Genomic DNA, 20,885 nt, shown 5'->3' with positions numbered 1-20,885 from the left:
CAGTTGCTCCACTCCCAGTTCAGCTCCCTGCTTGTGGCCTGGAAAAGCAGTAGTGGATGGTCCAAAGCCTTGGGACGCTGAACCCACGAGAGACCCAGAAGACACTCGTGGCTTCAGATCAGCTCAGCTTGGGTTGTTGTGGCCATTTGGGAGAGTGAACCAGTGGACAGATCTTTCTATATCTCCTTCTCTCTGTAAATCTGCCTTTCCAGTATAATAAATAAATCTGAAAATGTGTTGAATACTAGTTGGAGTGTCAAATAATTGTGTGATAAATATGAATAAACTTCTTAACAAATCCTTAGTAAAAGGGAATGCATCTCTTGCCTGGGTTAGAAATACGTACAAGCAAGGAAAAATCTAGTTAATTACTGTATGGATGTGTTTCTCACAGAACGCCTGATTACATGAGTAAAGCTTAGGCACAATAAATCTTTTCGTATTTGAGGGCATACAGAAACCCCTCAAAAGCCAAAAAGGGGCGTTGAGGCAGGTCTGGGTAGTAGACGGGGAACAAGACCCAGGCCCTAAAAACACTTTATGCTTAAAGTTGCTGCAATCTTTTAATAGACTGCAGCTGCAAGGCCAGATTCTGTGCAGGGACACCTGAGACTCTCAGGCCACGCCCCCTAATACTTTCCTAGCTGCCGGAATCCTGGAGCCCCTTCCCGCCAAGCCCGCGTTTCCGCCTTCCGGCTTGCGGGAGTGCGCATGTGCGGCGTCCGGCGCTCAGAGCCTCCCTGCCCGGGACGGCGAGCCATGGCGGGCGCGGAAGAGAGCCTGTTGCGCCAGTTCCCCCTACTTCTGCCCCAGAACCGCGAGAAAACCGTGTATGAGGGATTCATTTCGGCTCAGGTACCAGCCCGACCGTCCCACGGGCGCGTTGCCGCCCCGCCCTGGGCAGTGTGTGATTCGCGGGGCTGGGGCGCGGGTTTGGGGGAGTGAGAGGGGCACCTGGAGCGACTAACGGGAACGCGGAGCTCCGCGCGGGCCGCCGCCGTCGCGGGAGTCCCGGGCCTCGTCGGCTCACGGGCCGCGGTCAGCGCGCGGTGCCCAGCCACCGCACTGGCCCCGGAGTTTCAGTACATTTAGCCAAGTTACGGTTGCACATTTGCTGCCTTAGATTTAATCACTGTGAGTGTGTGTGTGTGTGTGTATGTGGGTACATTTATATACACATTATTTTCCCGAATCACCGGAGATGAAATCCTACATAACGTTTGCTAATCGTTCAGTACGCAAATGTATATTTTATAGAAACGAGGGCATACTCAGTCCACAACCACAGTACGGTTCACACAACCTTAGAGTGACGAGAACATCCGTTATGTAGGCTAGAATCTGTGTTCTAATTTTTATTAATTCTAGAGTCATCTCTTTAGTCCCCCCATCTGATCTAGGATCCCACCTCATGTTTGTCATGACTTTTGAACTCAGAGTAGTTCTCAGTGTGTCTTTGCTTTTCATGAACTTGACGTCCCTCAGTTTGTATTTGATGTTTTTTCAATTTTAATTCAAGTTACATGTTTTAGCAGGGATTTTATGGGAAGAACTTAGTGGTGGTCTCAGGCCCTATGAGTTTAGCTGGTCCCATTGCTGATGTTAACTCTTTTTTAAGATATATTTTTATTAGTCAGCTTTACAAAGAGGAGAGACGATGTTGTTAATTTTGATCACCTGGTTAAGGTTGTATTGGCCAGCGTTTCCTTCTGTAGTTAATAGCTTTCTGGGCGATACTCTGAGGCGCCAAACTTTCATGTGTATGCACTGGCTTTAACATCTGCTAACACTGCCTTGGCTTGGTTAGTACTGTGATGGTCCCGGTGATACTCCGACTCCATTATTGCACATTTATGAACTGTCATTTTGTTAATGAAGAGTTGCTTTTTCCTTCATTTCAGTTTATATTAGATCAGACTTGTGAATGCAGAATGTTAATTAGTTATAGACATTACTTAATTCTTCAAATGTCCCAGATTTGGCCAGTGAGAGCACATTTGTATGTCTTTAAGTTGCGCTTCACTCTTGTCACTGTTCTGAGAGTATCCTATATAGAAGGCACACCTGTTGGCACGCCTGTTTGGCCTAGCCTATTTGGGATTCCCACAGCCCATGTGGGGGTGTCTGAATGTGAGTACCAGATCTACTTCTGATCCCAGCTCTCTGATGATGTGCTCCCTGGAGGCACCAGGTAATGGCTCGTGTGGGTCCCTGTCGCCTTGTTGGAGAACCAGAATGAGTTCCAGCCCAGAGTGGTGAGGGCATGTGGGGAGTGAGTGAGAGGATGGACAGCCTCTGTTTTTCCAAAAAGGGCAGGGCCTGTAGTTGCTGACACGTGTTACCTGTTTGGATGTTTCCAGCTTTCAGTTTGTGGTTGCTCTGCACCCACGATCTGCTTAGAAGGTTTTGAATATATTTGGTGGATGATCTTTGGTGACTGTTAGTTTTGTCATCTCTAGCTATATTGCATTGTAGCTAGGCAGTCTTGTTTGTCAAAGCTATGTAACTATGGGCTAGTATATAATTAATTTTGTAATTAATAGTCTGTTTTTAGGTTATCTTGTTCTTTAGTGAGCTTTGATGGTGTCGTTCAAGTAATTTGCTCACTTGATCTAGGCTTTTACATTTATTGGCTTAATGATATTCCCTAGTTATCCTTTTGGTATTAGAATTTGTAATAAAGCTGTCTAGGTTGGTTACATTTTGCTACATAACTGATTACTTCAAATGTTAGTGCTTTAACATGACACATTATCTTAGTTTCTGGGAACCAGAAATTCAGGAGCAACTTGGCAGGTGATTCTTGATGAGGATCCTTCTGAACCTGCAGCCAGGTGTCTGCCAGGACTAGCAAAGGCTTGAGCAGAGCTTGAACGTTTGCATTCAGGAAGTCACTTGCCCAGCTGTTGGCTGGTGGCCTTGGTTCCTCACCACATGGGCCTCCATGGCGTTGCTTTGTTGTCAGCACAACATGATAGTGAGCTTCCCCTGAGTGTTAACCCAGAGAGATGGAGCAGAAAGCTGAACATTGCACTTTATCCCTAAACTTCCAAAATCACACACAGTTTTATTTCATTTTTTTCTGTTTGTTGGTAGCAAGCCCATATTGAAAGTTAGGTAGATAAAGTTCTGATTCCTAAAAGCAGAGGTGTCAAGTAGTTCCTGAATATATACTGGTGTTAAAAATGCCTCCTGCCCTGATAATCATTTCCTCTTATTGCGATGTGTAAGCAGTTTACATTTGATGGGATTGTTGAGATGCTTGGCTTTAAATCTGTCTTGCTTTTTGTTTATAATCTTGTGTTCTTAAACTTTTTTTTTTCCAATTTTCTGTACTTTTTATTTTTTATAGTTCCAGCTTATTGTATATTTTTCTTATCTCTCTCTCCTTTTTTTTTTTTTTTTTTTTTTTTTTTGCTATAACAGAATGCCTTGAACTTGATATCTTATGTAGAAGTTGAGTTAGCTGGGATGTCAGAGTGCATGGTGCTGAGGCCCTCTTGTATGCCAACAGGACAGAGGGCATCTAGTGGCCGGACAGATCAACTGTGCTAAGTTAGGATTCTCTTCCCCTGACACCAGGAGGAGCCTGGAATTCTCTCTGGGTCTCTCCCACCTTCGTGGCAGGGGACCAGGTACTTCGGCCATCTTTTACTGCTTCCCCAGCCATATTAGCAGGAAGCTTGATTGGAAATAGTACAGCTGGGTCTTGAACCAGCACTCATGTGGGATGCCAGCATTGCAGGTGGCATCTTTTTTTTTTTTTAAAGATTTATTATATTACAAAGTCAGATATACAGAGAGGAGGAGAGACAGAGAGGAAGATCTTCCGTCCGATGATTCACTCCCCAAGTGAGCCGCAACGGCCGGTGCTGCGCTGATCCGAAGCTGGGAACCTGGAACCTCTTCCGGGTCTCCCACACAGGTGCAGGGTCCCAAAGCATCGGGCCGTCCTCGACTGCTTTCCCAGGCCACAAGCAGGGAGCTGGATGGGAAGTGGAGCTGCTGGGATTAGAACTGGCACCCATATGGGATCCCGGGGCATTCAAGGAAAGGACTTTAGCTGCTAGGCCACGCCGTTGGGCCCGCAGATGGCATCTTGATGCCCAGTGCCACAGTGCTTGCCCCTCCCCTGTTATTAACAGCTTAACATTAGTTTGATACTTTTTATTACCTAAGGCCATCCTTTAATAAGGTTTCCTTAGGTTTCATGTCATTTCCCTAATTGAGGAAATCATTGAAAAGGGCACATTAAATTGTCATGTGTCTGCAATAGCTACTCAGACTTTACATTTTTTTGATTCCTTATTATGAAATCTTACTAAGAAATACTAGTTAGGCATATTTTAGGACACCGCCCTATTGGAATTTGTTTGATTTTTTTTTTTCATGATTCAAGTAGGCATATGGGTTTCCGGGAGGACTGTCACGAAGTTCACTTTCATTATAGCAAGTGTACAATTTGACATTATCGCTCCTGAGCGTTGATCACCTGGCTGAAGTTGTATTTGTCAGGCTTTTCCACTTCCCTTAGCCACTGTTTGGAAAGGTGTCACTATGAGCAGCCATCACTTTGTGCTGGCAGAGACAGTCCCTTTCCGTTAGGGAGGAGTGTCCATATGATATATTCTAATTTCTACTGCATGGAAGATTTTTTTTTTTGTCCTCCATTTACCAGGTTAGTCATTAATTTCTATCAGAATCATGTCATGGATATTTTATACTCTGTGTCTTTAGAAAATATTACTGTATTGGTTTGATTGCTTTGGCCTAGTCATTTATACCTTAAGAATATTGAAAAAGAAGAGGTATTTCACATTTACCTGTAAATTTACTGTGTCTGATATTGTACATTCGTGTTTCTTCCTAAAGACCTTACCTGAATATTTCTAATACTGAATGTTTACTAGTTACACATTTTCCAGATTATTTACATTTGAAACACATGATTTCGGTGGTTACAGATTTTAGGTTGGCTGTTTTAGTGCTTAAAAGATACTGTTTATCCATCCTCTGTTGGATCTGAGGAATCTTATTTTGGTCACTTTACAAGTAGTATATTTTCCTTTGCTCTTAAGATTTTTCTTATTAGTTTCAGTCAATTTGTGTCATACCTTGGTATGGTTTTCTTCATGTTTTGCTTTCCTAGGACTGTGGATCTTGGATTTTGAGTATGTGTTTCCATTTACTATGGAGAAAACATCAGCTGGTTATTTCTTGTTTTTTTTTTTTCTGTTCTTTTCCTACATGTTGGGGACTACAAATATTTACATAATAGGCCGCCTTAAAATCCTACAAATTATTGCTAGTCTTTTCAGGTTTTGTCCCTCCAGTCTGTTTCTCCGTTTCATTTCGGAGCTCTTCTGTGCCTGTGTATTCAGGCATGCCAGTGTCATGCAAAGTTTAATCTGTTAAAACTGCCATGCGCATTTTTCGTCTTAGACATTGTATTTTTTAGCTCTTTGAGCCTATGTATTTCCCTTCTGTTCAGTGTGATTATATTTCCCTTTGCCGTGTTAAATGTTTGAAATATAATTAATTTTTAAAATCATCTGTGCCATTTGTGTATGCTTCTTTTTTCCCCTCATTTGACTCTTGTTTTCTGTTTCTTTGCATAACACCTATATCTTTATTAGATAACAAATACAAATTCTACTTATTAGATATTTTTCTTTTCTAAATATTTGAGTTTTGTTAGCTGTTCAGCCCAGGCCTCCCACACAGGTAGAAGGACCCCAGATGCATCATCAGTGCCTGTCGGGGCGTTGAGGGCAGAGTCTTGTCCTTCCGACATAGTTTATGGTCACTCCAGCCGGTGTCCTAACCTCCGTTTCTCTCTCGTCTAATTGTGGTGTGACTGAGGAGGGCACACCCTCTGTCTGCTGCTCCACCGTTTCTAGAAGTGAAAGTTTTTAATATTTCCATTTTCTTTTTTTGCTCCCCACCCCTTACTTTGAGAAATCTGCCTGTCATAAGTCAGTGGCCCAGATGATTTATTTGCTTATTTTTTTCCTAGAGGCTCTAAATTGTTTCTTTATTGGAAAAATCCATTGAACTATATCCTGGAATGAATCCTCATCAGCCGTTTTTTTTTTTCACGTGTCCAGTTTTACCTTTCCCAATGTGGATTTCCAGAAAGTTCACTTGGGTTGTATTGGTAAATAATCTGTTCTCATTTTCAGTGTCTCCAGTTGCATGTATCTTGTACTTTCTTTGCCTGATTCCAACTTCATCTGCTTTTTCTCTGATGGTTTTTCAGTTTCCTTTCTGGTTTTTCTTTTTGCTACTTCTTTTTTCTTTGCCCATTAGGAAATTTTTGTTTTAATTCTGTTCTCCCTTAACCCTCCTGTAATTTATTATAGGTTTGTCTTTTTTTTTTTAATTTGCTTTTGTGAGTACAGCCAGTTGATGTATTCATTTCTTGTTTTTAAAAAAAATATCTGTTTTTGAATTTATGTGCAAATGCTCAATATTTGGTGTTTAATTTGGTGTTTGAATTTGTTTATGTCCTGGTGGTTTTGTCTGTGTGGGATCTGTCATCACCAGAAATGGGTCTTGTTTCTTAGGAGCTTTGCATCGATGGGGATAGGATCTTTGTGAACATTTTAGCTGTTTATAAAATCCTGGTCCGAGAATACCCTCTGCTGTTGGTGAAGTGTGGTTTCTTTAACATGGCAATTTTTGGAGAGTGCTAAATGTACTGTTTTTATTTTTTTCATGTTAAGAGCCTAATTTTTCTCATCTTTTTTTTCTCCTAATACCAACTTCAAAATGTGGCTCTACCTTTTTACCATCTTCTAAAATACTTCCTTTCTGAAGCTAGCTGCTTGACCTCTGTGTTCACAGTCAATCTCCCGCAGTTGTGATATGATAGTTTTTCATTTGTAGCTAGTCCGTTCCCCACGCTCCCCTCACACACACATGCGTCTCCAATGTACCCTCTGTGCAGTTGTGGTTTCCTGAAGACCAGAGCATTCTTGCAGGACTTACTGTGACAGCTCTGAGTGGATTCTACTGGAAAGTGGCTTTGTTTCCTTCAGGTAGTTTGAAGTTGACTATGTTCTGCCTTTGACAGAAAACATGGGATTTTGGTGGTTTTACTTATTCTTAACATTTATATTGTTTTATGGGAGGATATTTGAGAAGATTCAGGTGTAGACCACTATCAGTTCCTGCAGTTCCAGGACATTGCTTTTGGATAATAATTACTATTCAGATGCTTTAAATATACAATTAATTCTGGACATTTTCTGAAATCAGAAACTACTATGGCATGTAACGTGACATTTTTTTAAAGTGACTAAATTTTGCAAATAAGGGACTTTGCAGGTTATCTGAAAGAATACAATTCCATTTCTGCAGTAGAATAGCTTCACTCTTCTTGTAAATTGTGAATTCCAGCTTGTTCTTACACCTATGTGTGGGATGTCTATAAAGTTAGGCTAAAGTTACTACATAATACCTTTTAGTGCTTTAATGAAATAGTGAATTATTGTTACTTGACCTTTTGAAAGGTCAGTAGTACATTTTGTTTCATTTTTTTAAAGGACATTTAAATGTAATGAAAGTCAGAACTGTAATATTACCATGAAAGTAAAGGTTATGGGGTACATTTAATTGTGTTCCTCTGTTTTTGAAACTGCTTTGAGGGAGGCTCAGCTAAAATTCCACATGGTAATTGTTTTTCAAGAATTTTATTACTCTTTTTCATTTTATATTGTTGGAGTAAAAGATTACATTTCTGTTTGCTTTTTTCTGCTTATTTTTGCTCAAATTTCATGTGTATTTTCCTATTTAAGGTATTGTTGAAACTGCTTGCCCATTCACTTTCCAAAGAAAGTAATACTGAATGTATTTTTCAAGAAAATGACTATTCTTAGAACGACTGTTAAATAAATTTAATATTTAGCAATATAGCTAATGACTATTTAGATTAAAACTTACTATATTACTCATTTTATTAAGAATTCATGAATGAGAAATAGTGCCAGTTTATAATAGTATATTTTCATTAAGATTTAGTAAGTTGGAAACATGAATCATTTATTCCTTGCTTTAATTTTACATTTTGATTTTTACCTCCTTTATGTCCAAAGTAATTCTAAAGAACTATCTTTTTGGGTGCTTATCCTAAGAATTATCATCTAAATTTCTTCTTTATGTTCTCTATTAATGATTTTACAGTGTTTCGTACATAGAGGTGAGATTTTTTTTCCCCTGGAAAACCTTTCAAGCCTATATTTGTTTGATTTCCCAGTGGTTATTTGTGACCTACACTTTTTTGAGTTATTCTTTCTCTCAGATGACACTCTGTTTGAATTTATCAACTTATAAAACTTGAGTGCATTTGATGTCTTTTAGATAACAAAGAAAAATACTGCCTTTCCTGTGTGGGTCTATATTTAATTTGGTATTAGGATGAAAATTTGAATAAGTTTTTTTATATTTTTCACAGGGAAGAGACTTCCACCTTAGAATATTGTTGCCTGAGGATTTGCAAATGAAGAATGCAAGGTGACATGGTGTTTCGTTGTATGTATGTATGCTGTTTAGTGGGACTGGCAGTCAATTTGATGTAAAATGATTCTTGTCACTAGAGTTTTGCCTCAGTGTCTCATTAAACCACTCAACCAGGAATGTTTCTGTTTTTTTCACTAATGTGAAAATGTGGTATTTGCAAAAAGTTTACTTGTACTAATGTGGTTTCCAATGCTAAATTTGATTCTCTAATTTTGTTATGTTAGTCATAAACATTAATTGTATACGCTTTCTTCATTAAAAGTACTGGGTAAGAATATAAAAGGAAAATACAAAAGGATTAGAAAAGTAGTTCCCTTAACTTGACTAATCTGTGGATGTGTGAATTCATTTTTTTGGGACGAGCCATTTTATTCACCCCTACAATAAATCGAGTATCAACATTGAGTGTTGGCAGACACAACCTAGTGAGGACATGAGACTTGAAGTCTAAGCCTTGCTCAAAATCTCAATTTTGCTCCAAAATATCTGAATGGAGGAGAAGGAATACAGAGATATTGATAAATGGGATTGATTTTGTGATTGATTAGAATTGGAGTGAAAGAATGGAAGAAGGTTTTTAAGTTCCTGGCTTAGGTTACTGAGCTAGAGAAGGGCTTACAAATGCAAAGTGGATTAAGTGAAACATTACAGAGTTACTGAATTTGTAAGTAAGGAATACAAGGCATTGATCCTATAGTTTTAGAGGAGAGGGGTTACAGTGGACAGCTGGATGAGCTATATTGCTACTGAGAGAATGAAGGATATGGGAATTAGCAGGCCAAGAATAGAGAAATTAGGATGGCTTGGAAAGGCAGTGGTCAGGAAAATTCAGACCTGTTCCTAGGCGAGTCAAGTTTGAAGTACAGCTTCAGTGAGCTCGTGCGTGGATGAGCCTTGGTTTATTGCTTCTTACAGTGTTACAAATTCTATATCCTTTTAATAACATTGATTATACTGCCACATGTAATTTTTATGATATTCAATACATTATGATCAAAATTGTAGGTTTTATTTAAACTACTTGGAAAAGAAGCTAATTAAATAAGGAAACCACAGTGGATATGTTGAGTTAAAAAAGGTAAACTGAGATAAGTCAGCTAAGAGGTCTGAATCTCCCAGCCATGTGGCCACATGAACCCGTGACAGGCCAGGCTTCCTGCTGGGGATCCTGATGCCCCATGCACTGCTGCCAAGCAGTGTGCCAATACTGGGCTTGAGGGTGGCCAGAATGACAATGGAGCTGGACTCTGCCAAGTAGTTACCTGGCAGCAAGCTCTGGGGTCTTGGGGTCTAGAATTACTGCCTAGGGACATCCAGAGATAAGGCCACGGTACATGTAGGTGAGGAATGAATCCTCAACAATGACAGGTCACTGTACTGGCAGGTAAGCGAGGGGACTGAGACCTGGTGGTTTGGAGGGGAGACACTGGAACATCTGCATGGGTCAGACTCATGTACCAGTCCACATGGGAACCTGGAATGGGCTTGTTAACATGGAACATTGCTGACAACCACATGAAAGCTAGGGCTGTGGGCTGGACTAGCAGGACTAGATCCTAGTACCTGATTGAATGTCAGAACAAGGGACAGGTCATATTAGGCATAGCCATGACACTAATCTCACAAGAGAACCAGGTCTGGGGTATAATCTGTGGGGGATTTGTGGGCCAAACCCTGTGGAAATGCAAGTTCTGTTGGTTAGCTCAAGAATTTGAGTGGTGATGGGCTGAGCTAGTTGTGACCATGGAAGCTGGCATCACTCACGGGTATAGGGACTGAGAACAGTCTTGGCAGGTCCAGGCTAGAGCACCCACATGTGCATCCTAAAACAGGGTGTGGGGTGGGGCAGGCCTGGCCACAACATCTATCAGCTCATAGTAGGCCAAGTTGAAGGAGCAAGCAATACAGGACAAGGGCCTAATACCCACTGGCATGCATGAGATCTGGGTCTGGGAGTGGGCCAAGTGGGGGAACTCGGGAAACTCCCCTAGTGGGTCATAACTCCCGCTGGTGAGTATGTGGTACAGACCTGGTAGTCGGGTAGGCTGGACAAGGTAGTTCCAACTGTTGGCTAATGTGTGGACTGTCTTTGGATGGGATTGGACAGGGCAGCACCAAGCAAACCTTAGCTCACCAGCAAGTGCAAACCAGGCTGGAGCACATGTCATGCTGGGCTAGGTTGTTAACCCTACCAGTTTGCATGAGCCAGGGATGGGAGCAGACTGAGCAGGACCAGGTTATAGCATCCTCCAGTAAGAGTAGGGACTGGGGCAGGTTGGGTCAGGCCAGTCTACAGCATGCAAAGGCAAAGGCCAAGATAGGGGAGGGGCTAGGCCAAGCTGGGTCAGAGCAACCACTGGCACTTGCAAGATCTATGGTTGTGAACAGGCCTGGTTTGGCAGCAAGGGGACACCCTGGCTGGGTTGTGGTTCCCACTGTTGAGTGTGAAGGCCAGAGTTGGGGCTGCTGTCTAGTCTGGGCATGGCTACAGTGTCCCTTGGCACATGTGTGCTGGACTGGATGTGGGGTGTGCCAAACTTGGCTAGATTCCAGCACTCACTAGTGCTCGTGAGAACCACGGTAGGCATAGGACAGGCCTTGCTAGGTCTCTGCCCCTGCAGAACCATATGTGAGCTGTGTCTGAGTGTGGACCAGGCTTGTCTAGGCTGTAACACCCAACAGTAAAAGCTGGAATGGATTTTAGGCCAGTCAGGAAAGGCCACTGTTCCTGCTATGACAGGAGGTAGACTAAGGAGGGCTGGCTCATGGACCCACAGACGGGCATGAGATCTGGCACTGGAGTGGTTCTGATGGAAGAGTTTGGGAGCTACCCTGTTGGGACACAGTCCCTGTAGGTGAGCACAAGAACCATGATAAGGAGCAGCCTGGACCAGGCCAAGTAATTGTACCCAATGGCATGCATGTGGCATAGTTCAGGGGCGAACCAGACTGGACCAGTACATATCATCTGCTGGTGAATCTGAACACCAGAATGGAGTATGTGTCAGGTCGGGTTGTGTTACAACATAAGCCAGTTCACATAAGGGCAATGACTGGGGCCTGGTTGGGCTAAGCTTGGCTATAGCACTCACCAAATTGAATTGGAATTGGTTGTGGGCTGGGCCCAAGCAGGCTATAGCATCAGATAGCAAATGTCAAGGAAAGGTGGGCCATGAGAACCAGGACTGAGGCATACATGACTGGACAGAGTGGCACCCTCAGCACTTGTGTGGGCTGGATAGTGGGGCTGGTTGGGTTGAACTAGGTTACAATAGCCATTGACATGTAGGAGAGCTGAATGGGATATGGGACAGACTGGACCAGTCTACTATACATACTGGCAAGCACAGGAGCCAGGGCAGGGGACAGGCCTGGTGGGGGTATTGCAGGTCACTTGACTAGGTGGCAGCTCCCATTGGTGTACGTGAAGGCCAAGTGTTGGTGCACAGGATCAGGCTGGGCTGCAGCAACCATTGGTTTGTGTAGAAGACAGGGCTGGGAGACAGAACTGTGCCAGCAATTGTAAACACCAGCATGTGCATAAGCTGATTGGGGCTACAGACTGTGCTGGTGCCTGTATTGGCAAGCACACACAAGATTCAGGTCTGGGATCACCTCAGATGAAGTTTCTGTGGGGATCCCCCAAACTGAATTGCTGGACTCACAACCCAACCATGGAGGGAATTGCAGGTTCCAAGGTCTGATCTTGGAGTGCATGTGTCAGAGCTGGGCCTCCTCAGTGGCTTAGACGGAGCAGTGGGCAGCATACCCAGATGCACATGGAGGATATGGCCATACATTGGAATCTTCAGAGGACACCTGGCACCACAACAGAGGATGGAGGACAGAACAAATCGATCAACGACCCCAGCCAATTGTTGGTGGTGAATAACTGAGCAAATGGAGACTCCAGGATTGTAGTGTGGGAACCAGTGGATTCTGAAGATATTCCATTGTGTTTGGAGTGGTGAGATTGGCAATAAATCGAAATTGTTGATCCCTCAACACCTCCTGAGCAGGACCCTCAGAGCATGTCCCACCTTTGGGACCCTAGAGTGGTTTTGGGAGGCTGCCCTTCAGCCTGGGGCGCATAGGCATTTGGGAGGCTTCGTGTGGATTCTCTGCTTGTCTCTCCTCCTTCCCCCAGATACAGGTAGGAAAAAAGAGGATGTGGAAATGGTGATCTCACCTACCTTCCTTTGGCCTTTGACCATAATCGGCCTGATCAACTATGTAAAAATCATCAAAAATAGAAGTAATTGAAACAAAGTTAAACTAGGCCTGGCCCAGTAGCCTAGCCTTTAAAGTCCTTGCCTTGAATGCCCCAGGTTCCCACGTGGGCGCTGGTTCTAATCCCAGAAGTCCTGCTTCCCATCCAGCTCCCTGCTTGTGACCTGGGAAGGCAGTCAAAGACGGTCCAAAGCCTTGGGACCTTGTACTCATGTGGGAGATTTGGAAAAGGTGTCTGGCTCCTGAATTCAGATCAACTCATCTCCAGCTGTTGCGGCCACTTGGAGAGTGAATCAGTGGACAGAAGGTTTTCCCTCTCTGTCTCTACTCCTTTCTGTACATCTGACTGTCCAATAAAAATAAATCTTTTAAAAAGGGGTAAGCTGCCTGTGATTACTAATTCTAGTTTTTTATATTTGAAGGAAAATTAGTAACAACAGGTTGAAGCCCAAGACTTTAAAAAGTCAATATAGGAAACATTTTTATTAATTTTTCAGACTGAGATTTTATGCATTCTTCAGCATGTCTGTGTTAACATAATTTTTTCCTTTAACCCTGAATAATAACCATTTGTTTCATTATAATTTTAGATTACTATGTAGCTGGCAGCTGAAAACAGTACTTAATGGATACAGTCAAGTGGTCCAACAGGTAAGTCGTTTAAAAGGTTTGTTTTAAGTGAGGATAAGAAATTTACTGTAGGCTGTCATTCTAGCATTATAATCCTAATTCGAGGTTTCTGAAATGGATGTTTAGTTATTTCTAGCCCCATCTTTGACTGGTTCTTACACCCAATTTAAGAAATCTGTTGAGGGCCCGGCAGCGTGGCCTAGCGGCTAAAGTCCTCGCCTTGAAAGCCCCAGGATCCCATATGGGCACAGGTTCTAATCCCGGCAGCTCCACTTCCCATCCAGCTCCCTGCTTGTGGCCTGGGAAAGCAGTCGAGGATGGCCCAAAGCTTTGGGACCCTGTACCTGCGTGGGAGACCCGGAAGAGGTTCCTGGTCCCTGGTTCCTGGCTTCAGATCGGCGCGTACCGGCCTGTTGCAGCTCACTTGGGGAGTGAAACATCGGATGGAAGATCTTCTCTGTCTCTCCTCCTCTGTGTATATCCGGCTTTCCAATAAGAATAAAATCTTAAAAAAAAATGAAATCTGTTGAGATAGATAGCCTGAGAACATTTGCTAACAATTACTATGTATGACAGTAAGATCTCTATTTTGCTTTACCAATTCATCAACAGGCTCCTAGAAGAAGTCCCAATTACTAGTCTCCCTATGGCTTCTGGTTGGTCAGATAGAGCAGTGTTAGTTTGACTTTGTTTTATTAAGTATTTCTGCTTCCTCCTTCACCATTTTAAATCTTGACAAATACATTAAAAAAGTTCAACCTGCCTTTTTTGTAAAGGGCCAGGTAACCAGCTTTCTTAATTTCTGGGCCATAAGTCTGTTGCAACTATTTGATGATGTTCCTTGTAACCACTTCATGCTGTTCCTTTAGCACCAAAGCAATTCTAGATATATGTTAAATGACGGGATGTGGCTGTATTCTAATAAAACTTTATTTACAGAAGTAGATATTGAGTTGCAGTGGGTGGTAGTTCGCAGACCTTTCATACATTGTCTCATCTGTATACGAAAGAAAAATATCTTAAAGGAATAGCCAAAACTGTCTGAACATACATGCACTCAGAGCCATATGATGTGAATGTGAACGATAGGTTTTCGTGTATTACTGGGATGAGGGAGAGTTGTATTTCAAAAAATTAGTAGAAAACTTGATAATTTCTCTTTGCTTTATTTGTAGCTTAAGAATGAAAGATTCAAGAATATGGGATCATAAATCTTAAATGTCTGTTCTTTCAAATTTCCTTTATGCCGTTTTGTTGCAATAGGCTTTACTTTATTCAGTGATTCTTTTCTTTCAAATTAATATGAGTTGTGAAAGGGCAAAAATAACAACTGTTGGTTAGCTTTAAGGCCAAGGAAGAAATTTAAAAAAAAATAGTGTTAACAATACTAGATTTATGCTTTTCTTGCATATCATGTTGCTCCGGCACCAGTCATTTTTTAAAATTAATTATGTTTTCCAGAGCTGTTAAACTTGCCAATATACAGTGCTGAAAGAACTGTGAGGCTTTTGTGACATTCTTACAGTTCTCTATATTTTACCAAAACTAAATTTGAGGATTTTATTCTTGTGAAAGGAAATTTGCAGGAATAGTTGGAATAATGATACTTCATGTTTGTATGCTTTTAAGGTGTAGATTTTGCTGTATTGTTTTTCACATTCTCTAGGCCTGTGTTTCATTTCATTGAAGTGAGTCAAATATTCATCGAATCAATGGTATTAATTGGAAATATTTGTTTGATTTAGAGAATGCAGCACTCTCCTGACCTACTGAGCTTTATGATGGAATTGAAGATGATTTTGGTAAGATTTTTTTTTTCTAACACTCTGTCATAATTGTTTCCGTAACCTTTAATCTTTTAAAAAAAATTTATCTGGAGCTACTCCCATGTGGTACTCCATGCAGGAATCAAATACTTGAGTCATCAGCACTGTCTTCTGGGGTCTGAATTAGCAAAGAGCTGGAATTGGGAACCTGAGCCATGTATTGTAACCAGGGTCTTTGATCTGGGACGCTGAGAATGTCTCAACATGTGTCTTAACCACTGGGTCAATACCTGTTGTTCTGTAACCTCTACAAACAGCTAACATTTCTTAGAAGTTAAAACTTGCAAACTCCCAAACATGTAATGTTTTGTTGAGTGCCTACGGATGCCTTTATGATGAACAGAATTGGATGTGTAAGCCAGTGTGACTGTATTTTAAGCTGGGTACCTTTGACACTACACTTGAGGAGATGGTGGAAAAATGAAAATGACACTGCTGACATGTCAGAATTTCACAGAGATTTTGTGTTTATATTTGAAGAAACAATAGGATGTATTTGTAATCCTGTATATAGCCTCAGATTTTGGAAAAACTTGTTCATTTCATATAATGGTAACAAATTATAGTTGTTAGTTTTGGATGCAACACCTGAGTATTTACTTTATCCTGTTATTCTTAAACATTTATCATATTTCCAACATAAAATAAAATAATGGACATGACCTAAAGTCAACAGTTTCCTCATATTTTCCCTTTCCTGCAGTTTTTAGAAGAGACTAGAATATTTTTATTTACTTAATATTTCTTTTAGATTTTATTTTGTTTATTTGGAAGTGTTGGAGGGAGACAGAGAGGTCTTCCATCTGCTTCTTTCCCTAATGGCTTCAATGACTGGGGCTGGGACGAAGCTGGGAGTTTCACCTGGATGTCCCGCATGGATGCAGCACTTAGGCCATGCTCCACTGCGTTCCTAGGCACGTTAGCAGAGAACTGAAATAGCCTGGGCTTGCATCAGCACTTATATGGGATTTTGTTAAGCTGCAGTGGCCAAGACTAGAATATAAATGTAATGCTAGATATTCTATCCATTCTTCCCTAAATACTTGTGTTGGTGTGTCTCTTAGCAGTTAAATGCTTTATTTGTTTTTGTTTGTCTTTCATAATACATGAAGTTGGGGCTGGCACATTGTGGCACTGCTTGTTAAGCTGTGGACGGCCATGCTGGCATTCCATGTTGCAGTGCTGCTGTGAGTTTTGGATACTCTGCGTCTGGTCAGCTACCTGCTAATGTGTTGAGGCAAGCAGCAGAATATGACCCAAGTACGTTTGTCCAAGAGACCTGGACGGAACTCTTGGCTCCTGGTTCTAGCCCGGCCCAGCCCTGGCTGTGGTCACCATTTATAGAATGAACTAGTGAATGGAACAAAAGTCTCTGTTTCTCCTCTCCCTCTCTCTTTTCCCTCTGTGTCACTCTGCCTTTCAAATAAGGAAATAAGTGAATGTTTGAAAAAAATTCTGTTGATAATTCTTAATGATTTCTTGGACAGAGATTCAAGCAAAGTTTGACAAAACACTGCTTTTACATCAAAGCTGATACATACCACATTGCTTTTTTTGTTGTTGTTTTCTGAATCTAAAAGCAATTCCCAATGGAGTAGGCAATAACTCCTTAGAGGTGCTTTTGGTTTTTTGTATCTGTCACAGAAGGTCCATCTATTATATTAAATTCATATGTTTCAAGTTTATGTAAGACTTACAACTGCATCTCTCTTCACCCTGCATAATTCTGGATTTGATTAGATTTTGATGTTGTTGGGGTTGGTGTTGGATTGGCTCAGATGCCCCTTGGGAGGCTGGCTTTCCATCCCAGAGTCTGTGTCTTAAGTCCCCGCTCTACTTCCGATCCAGCTTTCTGCTGCCTTAAAACAACAAGTTGTGTTTCCTCCTGCTGTGTGTCATTTCCTCTCCTGTGGCCAGTGTGGTCCTTCTTTGCCCCCTTGGCTGTTATGCTTGTGGGGATAAGAATACATTATCTGACAGAAGGGAGAAGGCAGTGTTATATATTGATGACATTTGCACATTTAAATATGTGTGTATGCATACATATACACATACATACACATACATACACACACTTATATATATATATATGTATTATATGTACGAAATAAATGAGATATGAAATAAATGTCAAGAAATTAGGGGATGGTCATGTGTCCTCAGGCTTTAGTTCCACTTGCCAAATTGGAGTGCCTGGGGTTGGTGTGGTGTGCTGGTAACACGGGCTCTGAGAAGCAACAGCTTGACATCTTGGCTACTGGCTGCAGCCTGCCCCAATCCCAGCTACTGTGGTCATTTGGGGGAGTCAGCTCTGTTTTTGAATCTTAAAATTGATTTATTCCTGAGTTCAAGAGAAGAACATAAAGCTTCCCTTCACCAATTAACTCTAAATACTTATAACAGCTGTAGCTGGGCCTGGCTTGTAAAAGTGGGAGTTGGGAATTCAGTCTACAGGAACATCTGAGAAATTCATAGAAACACTTACTTTTACTTTTTGAATAAGGTATTTACCCAGACTGGTAGCTTTGAAGTTATTGATAATTTCTAGCTTCAACAATCCTAATGGTTTTGGTGTTGCTCCAAAAAAAATGTGAATTTTATTTGTTTTGATATGGGAACCATTTTAAAGACATTACAGGTGGTCTTAGCAAGGACAGGGCTGCTAACACAGCTAGATGTTTGGCAGAATCCTGGGGATTGCTTAGTCTGGCCTTGCAGAATGTAAGATGGCAAAAGAAATTAGTAGAGAGATACTCATTGTGGCAATAAGCAGCTTTGTTTGCTGAGATGTGGTTAATCATGGCATACAAGTAGTCTGAGCAGTGTAGTTAGGCTTTAGGCTTTTCTTCAGAAGCACTTTCTAAAAAAATTGCATGGATATATCAAACATATCCACAGGAGTTCAGAGTGAAGGCTGAAAGATAAGATTTTTGTCTAGTTTTTTCCCACTCCATCTATGATAGGCTTAACAGTCCTGAAGATTATTAAAATATTGCAATCTTTGATACAAAATTGATATTTTGTGTGACTTTAAGCACAGTCCTTTTATTTCATGAGCAGGTGTACAAGCCAGATGTTCTATGAAACAGTGCAAACTTTGGCGTGAAGATGTTGTATTTTGTTTTCAGGTACTGATGATTGTGTAACATTCTACAGCTGATTCAGTTTTTTTTTTTTTTTCTAAACAGGAAGTTGCTTTAAAGAATTCGCAAGAGATACGGGTGCTCTCTGCTCCTCCCCAGTTCTATTCAAACCTTATTGAAGAGATAGGAACTCTTGGTTGGGATAAGTATGTCTGTATAATCTCAGTTGAGTGTATTTCCAGTTTGAGTAATTGATTTTATACCAGTTTTTAATTAGTGTTGTAATTTCAACATTAATCCTTACTATTACTATGAACTAGAGAAGACATAAACAATTAACCTACAAAATAAAATGCTATATGCGATTTGTAAAAATTGACATTTTTATGTACACAGTAAGATGTTATGGATATGTTCACTGATCATATAACATTCCAAAGGCTACTAAATTATTCAATGTTTGAAAAAGTGATGCCTCGAAATGTGAAAGAAGGGAAAAAGTTGTCTTATTTTTGGTATATACAGTTATTTTTGGTTAATATACAAGTTGGCCCATCTAAATTTAGTACATAGCACTTTAAATGCTTTTGAGAAGTGAATTTTATAAAGCAAAGTTTGGAGGAAATCACCTGACTTCCTTTGAACACAAATACTGAATAAAGAGGTTCACTCGATGGTTATGAAGGTTGTTAACATTTCATCCATATGGCACCTGGAGAAAATTTGTGATAACTTGGTTGGTAGGTGCTAAATTTAGCTACCTTCTTAATGCAGATACTTTAAAGCACATTTCATTATTAGTTATAATCTTTTTATTTTGAGCTTAAGGCAGCAGTAGAAAAGGCCAGTTTATTTCCTGTAACTTATTAACCACTGTCAGTTGCATTGCAGTATTCATTTATTATTTGAGTTTAGGTTTTTCTGCTAGATAAAATATTCTTTAGTTACCATGGGGGAGGGATTCAGAATATTCTAGGGGTGTGTTTGACATTTCCTTTAGCTGTTTTATGACTTGCCCTTTGATAGACAACCTAAGAACCAGAAAAGCTTGGGAAATCAGAAAAACAGCCTCTTAAAAGAAAACAAGGAACGTATCTTAAACTCATAATATATGTTCTTTAATGTATTTGATGCTGTTACCTGATAGTTGAAGAAAAACTGGAGAAAAAGTCATGCTGTAGTCCCAGTTTATGCCCATGTGGATTTGTGTCTGGATGTGGCACAAATGCAATGTGATTATTAGAGAAAAAAGCTGAATTTTCTTTTGCCCACATTCCCTCTTCTTGTTCATTCCTCACAGGCCATTAGTCTAGAACTGTTCTCTTTATTCATGGATCAGTTTTTCCCTTTGGCCATCAAATCTTCGTGAGCGCGCTGAACACGTATGGGAACATTCTTTGAATAGATGGCTTAGCTAGTCTTTCTGGCATGTCCTTTGCTTAGACTTTATAAGTTTTTTTTTTTTTTTCTCAATAAGTTTTACTTCTTAACCTTACTGTTTTTCTGGGTAGTAAATTGGAGTGTGCGGATCAGTACTAAGAAGCCCCAAGTATTTATATCCTTGGTTTTTGCCAAATATTACAACTTCTGTTGTCAGCTGTTAAAATACTGAACCCATGATTGCAAGTAATAGTATTTAACTGCAGATGGGCTGTGTAAAGTCTGTACAATCCAGTTGCTTTTTTTTTTTTTTTTTAATGTTGTCTTAATTGGATTTTAAAGCTGAACTACGTTATTTTGGTCTGTTGTATAAATTACTCGAGGATGCAACTGACTTGCATTATGGAATGTAGTATGAAACAGCCCTATGAAATACAATAGGGATTTTATGTTTGGAAGTCTTCCACTTTTATGATAAGGCTCTGCCATCCTAAGGAACCGTGAAAGAAGTTTGCTCCTGTTTGAGGCGTGGAAAAGGCATGCTTCTGCATATCCAACCTTGTATTTAATGAATAATAGGAAGCCTGCAATTGATCATACTGTTTGCTGTGGCTCTCTGGAAGCTTAGGATTAAAATTGAAAGACATTTTACAGCCATGTTGGATAGAGGGTTTATGATTTTGCATGCTGATCTTGGTCTTGCTTTTATTCTGTTATTCTGTTCTGTTCTGTTTTTCTATTTGTTGTAAATTGCCTTAAAACTTTTCTAGAATGAGTGGTATTAAAAAAGACTAAAAAGCACAAGTTGCCAGTTTCTCAATCTCTTAGCCTCATTTTTTTTCTTTTGACATCCTCGTTAAAATTTTGTTTACAAAGATTACCATGTATGTCAAATTCCATAAAAACATTTTACAGTAACACATTGACTTCATTACCACAACCAGCTCCTTTATTATTCCCTCCCCTTCAGAAAGCAACCAAACAATGCTGCCCAAGTTTGTTCTTCCGAAATTTTATTTTGGCATTTAAAAGGATGTATTTCCACAGCAACTTTTATGAAGTAACCTTTTTTTTAAGAAAGAAATTTTTTTAAGAAAGAAATTTACTTGAAAGGCAGAATTAGAAAGCGACACAAAGATCTTCTGTCCACTGATTCACTTCCTAATTGGCTGCCATGACTATGGCTGGCCAGGTTGAGGTGGGTCCAGGGCCCAGG

General features: G+C 40.6%; 1 protein-coding gene across 4 annotated transcripts in view; it reads left to right on the top strand.

Annotated features, from left to right (window-relative positions):
* Nucleotides 1-730: 730 nt before the first annotated feature.
* The window catches only part of FANCL (FA complementation group L), a 63,144-nt gene continuing 42,989 nt past the window's right edge, over nucleotides 731-20,885 (top strand). For 2 of the 4 annotated variants that reach the window (XR_009245959.1, XM_058667828.1), the window contains exons 1-5: nucleotides 731-855; nucleotides 8,456-8,514; nucleotides 13,341-13,401; nucleotides 15,126-15,182; nucleotides 18,395-18,495. Coding sequence is in view for 3 of the 4 variants with exons in the window: in XM_058667828.1 (XP_058523811.1) it covers nucleotides 760-855; nucleotides 8,456-8,514; nucleotides 13,341-13,401; nucleotides 15,126-15,182; nucleotides 18,395-18,495 (374 nt within the window). In the remaining variant the exon portion in view is untranslated. Of the gene's footprint in view, nucleotides 856-8,455; nucleotides 8,537-13,340; nucleotides 13,402-15,125; nucleotides 15,183-18,394; nucleotides 18,496-20,885 lie in introns of those variants that run through there. The other 2 variants (XM_058667830.1, XM_058667829.1) reach the window with 2 other exon arrangements.

Source organism: Ochotona princeps, chromosome 8 (genome assembly GCF_030435755.1).
Source record: "Ochotona princeps isolate mOchPri1 chromosome 8, mOchPri1.hap1, whole genome shotgun sequence".
Taxonomy (NCBI): Eukaryota; Metazoa; Chordata; class Mammalia; order Lagomorpha; family Ochotonidae; genus Ochotona; species Ochotona princeps.
Note: the sequence above shows the minus strand (reverse complement) of the source record. Positions and strands in the feature narration are given on the sequence as shown.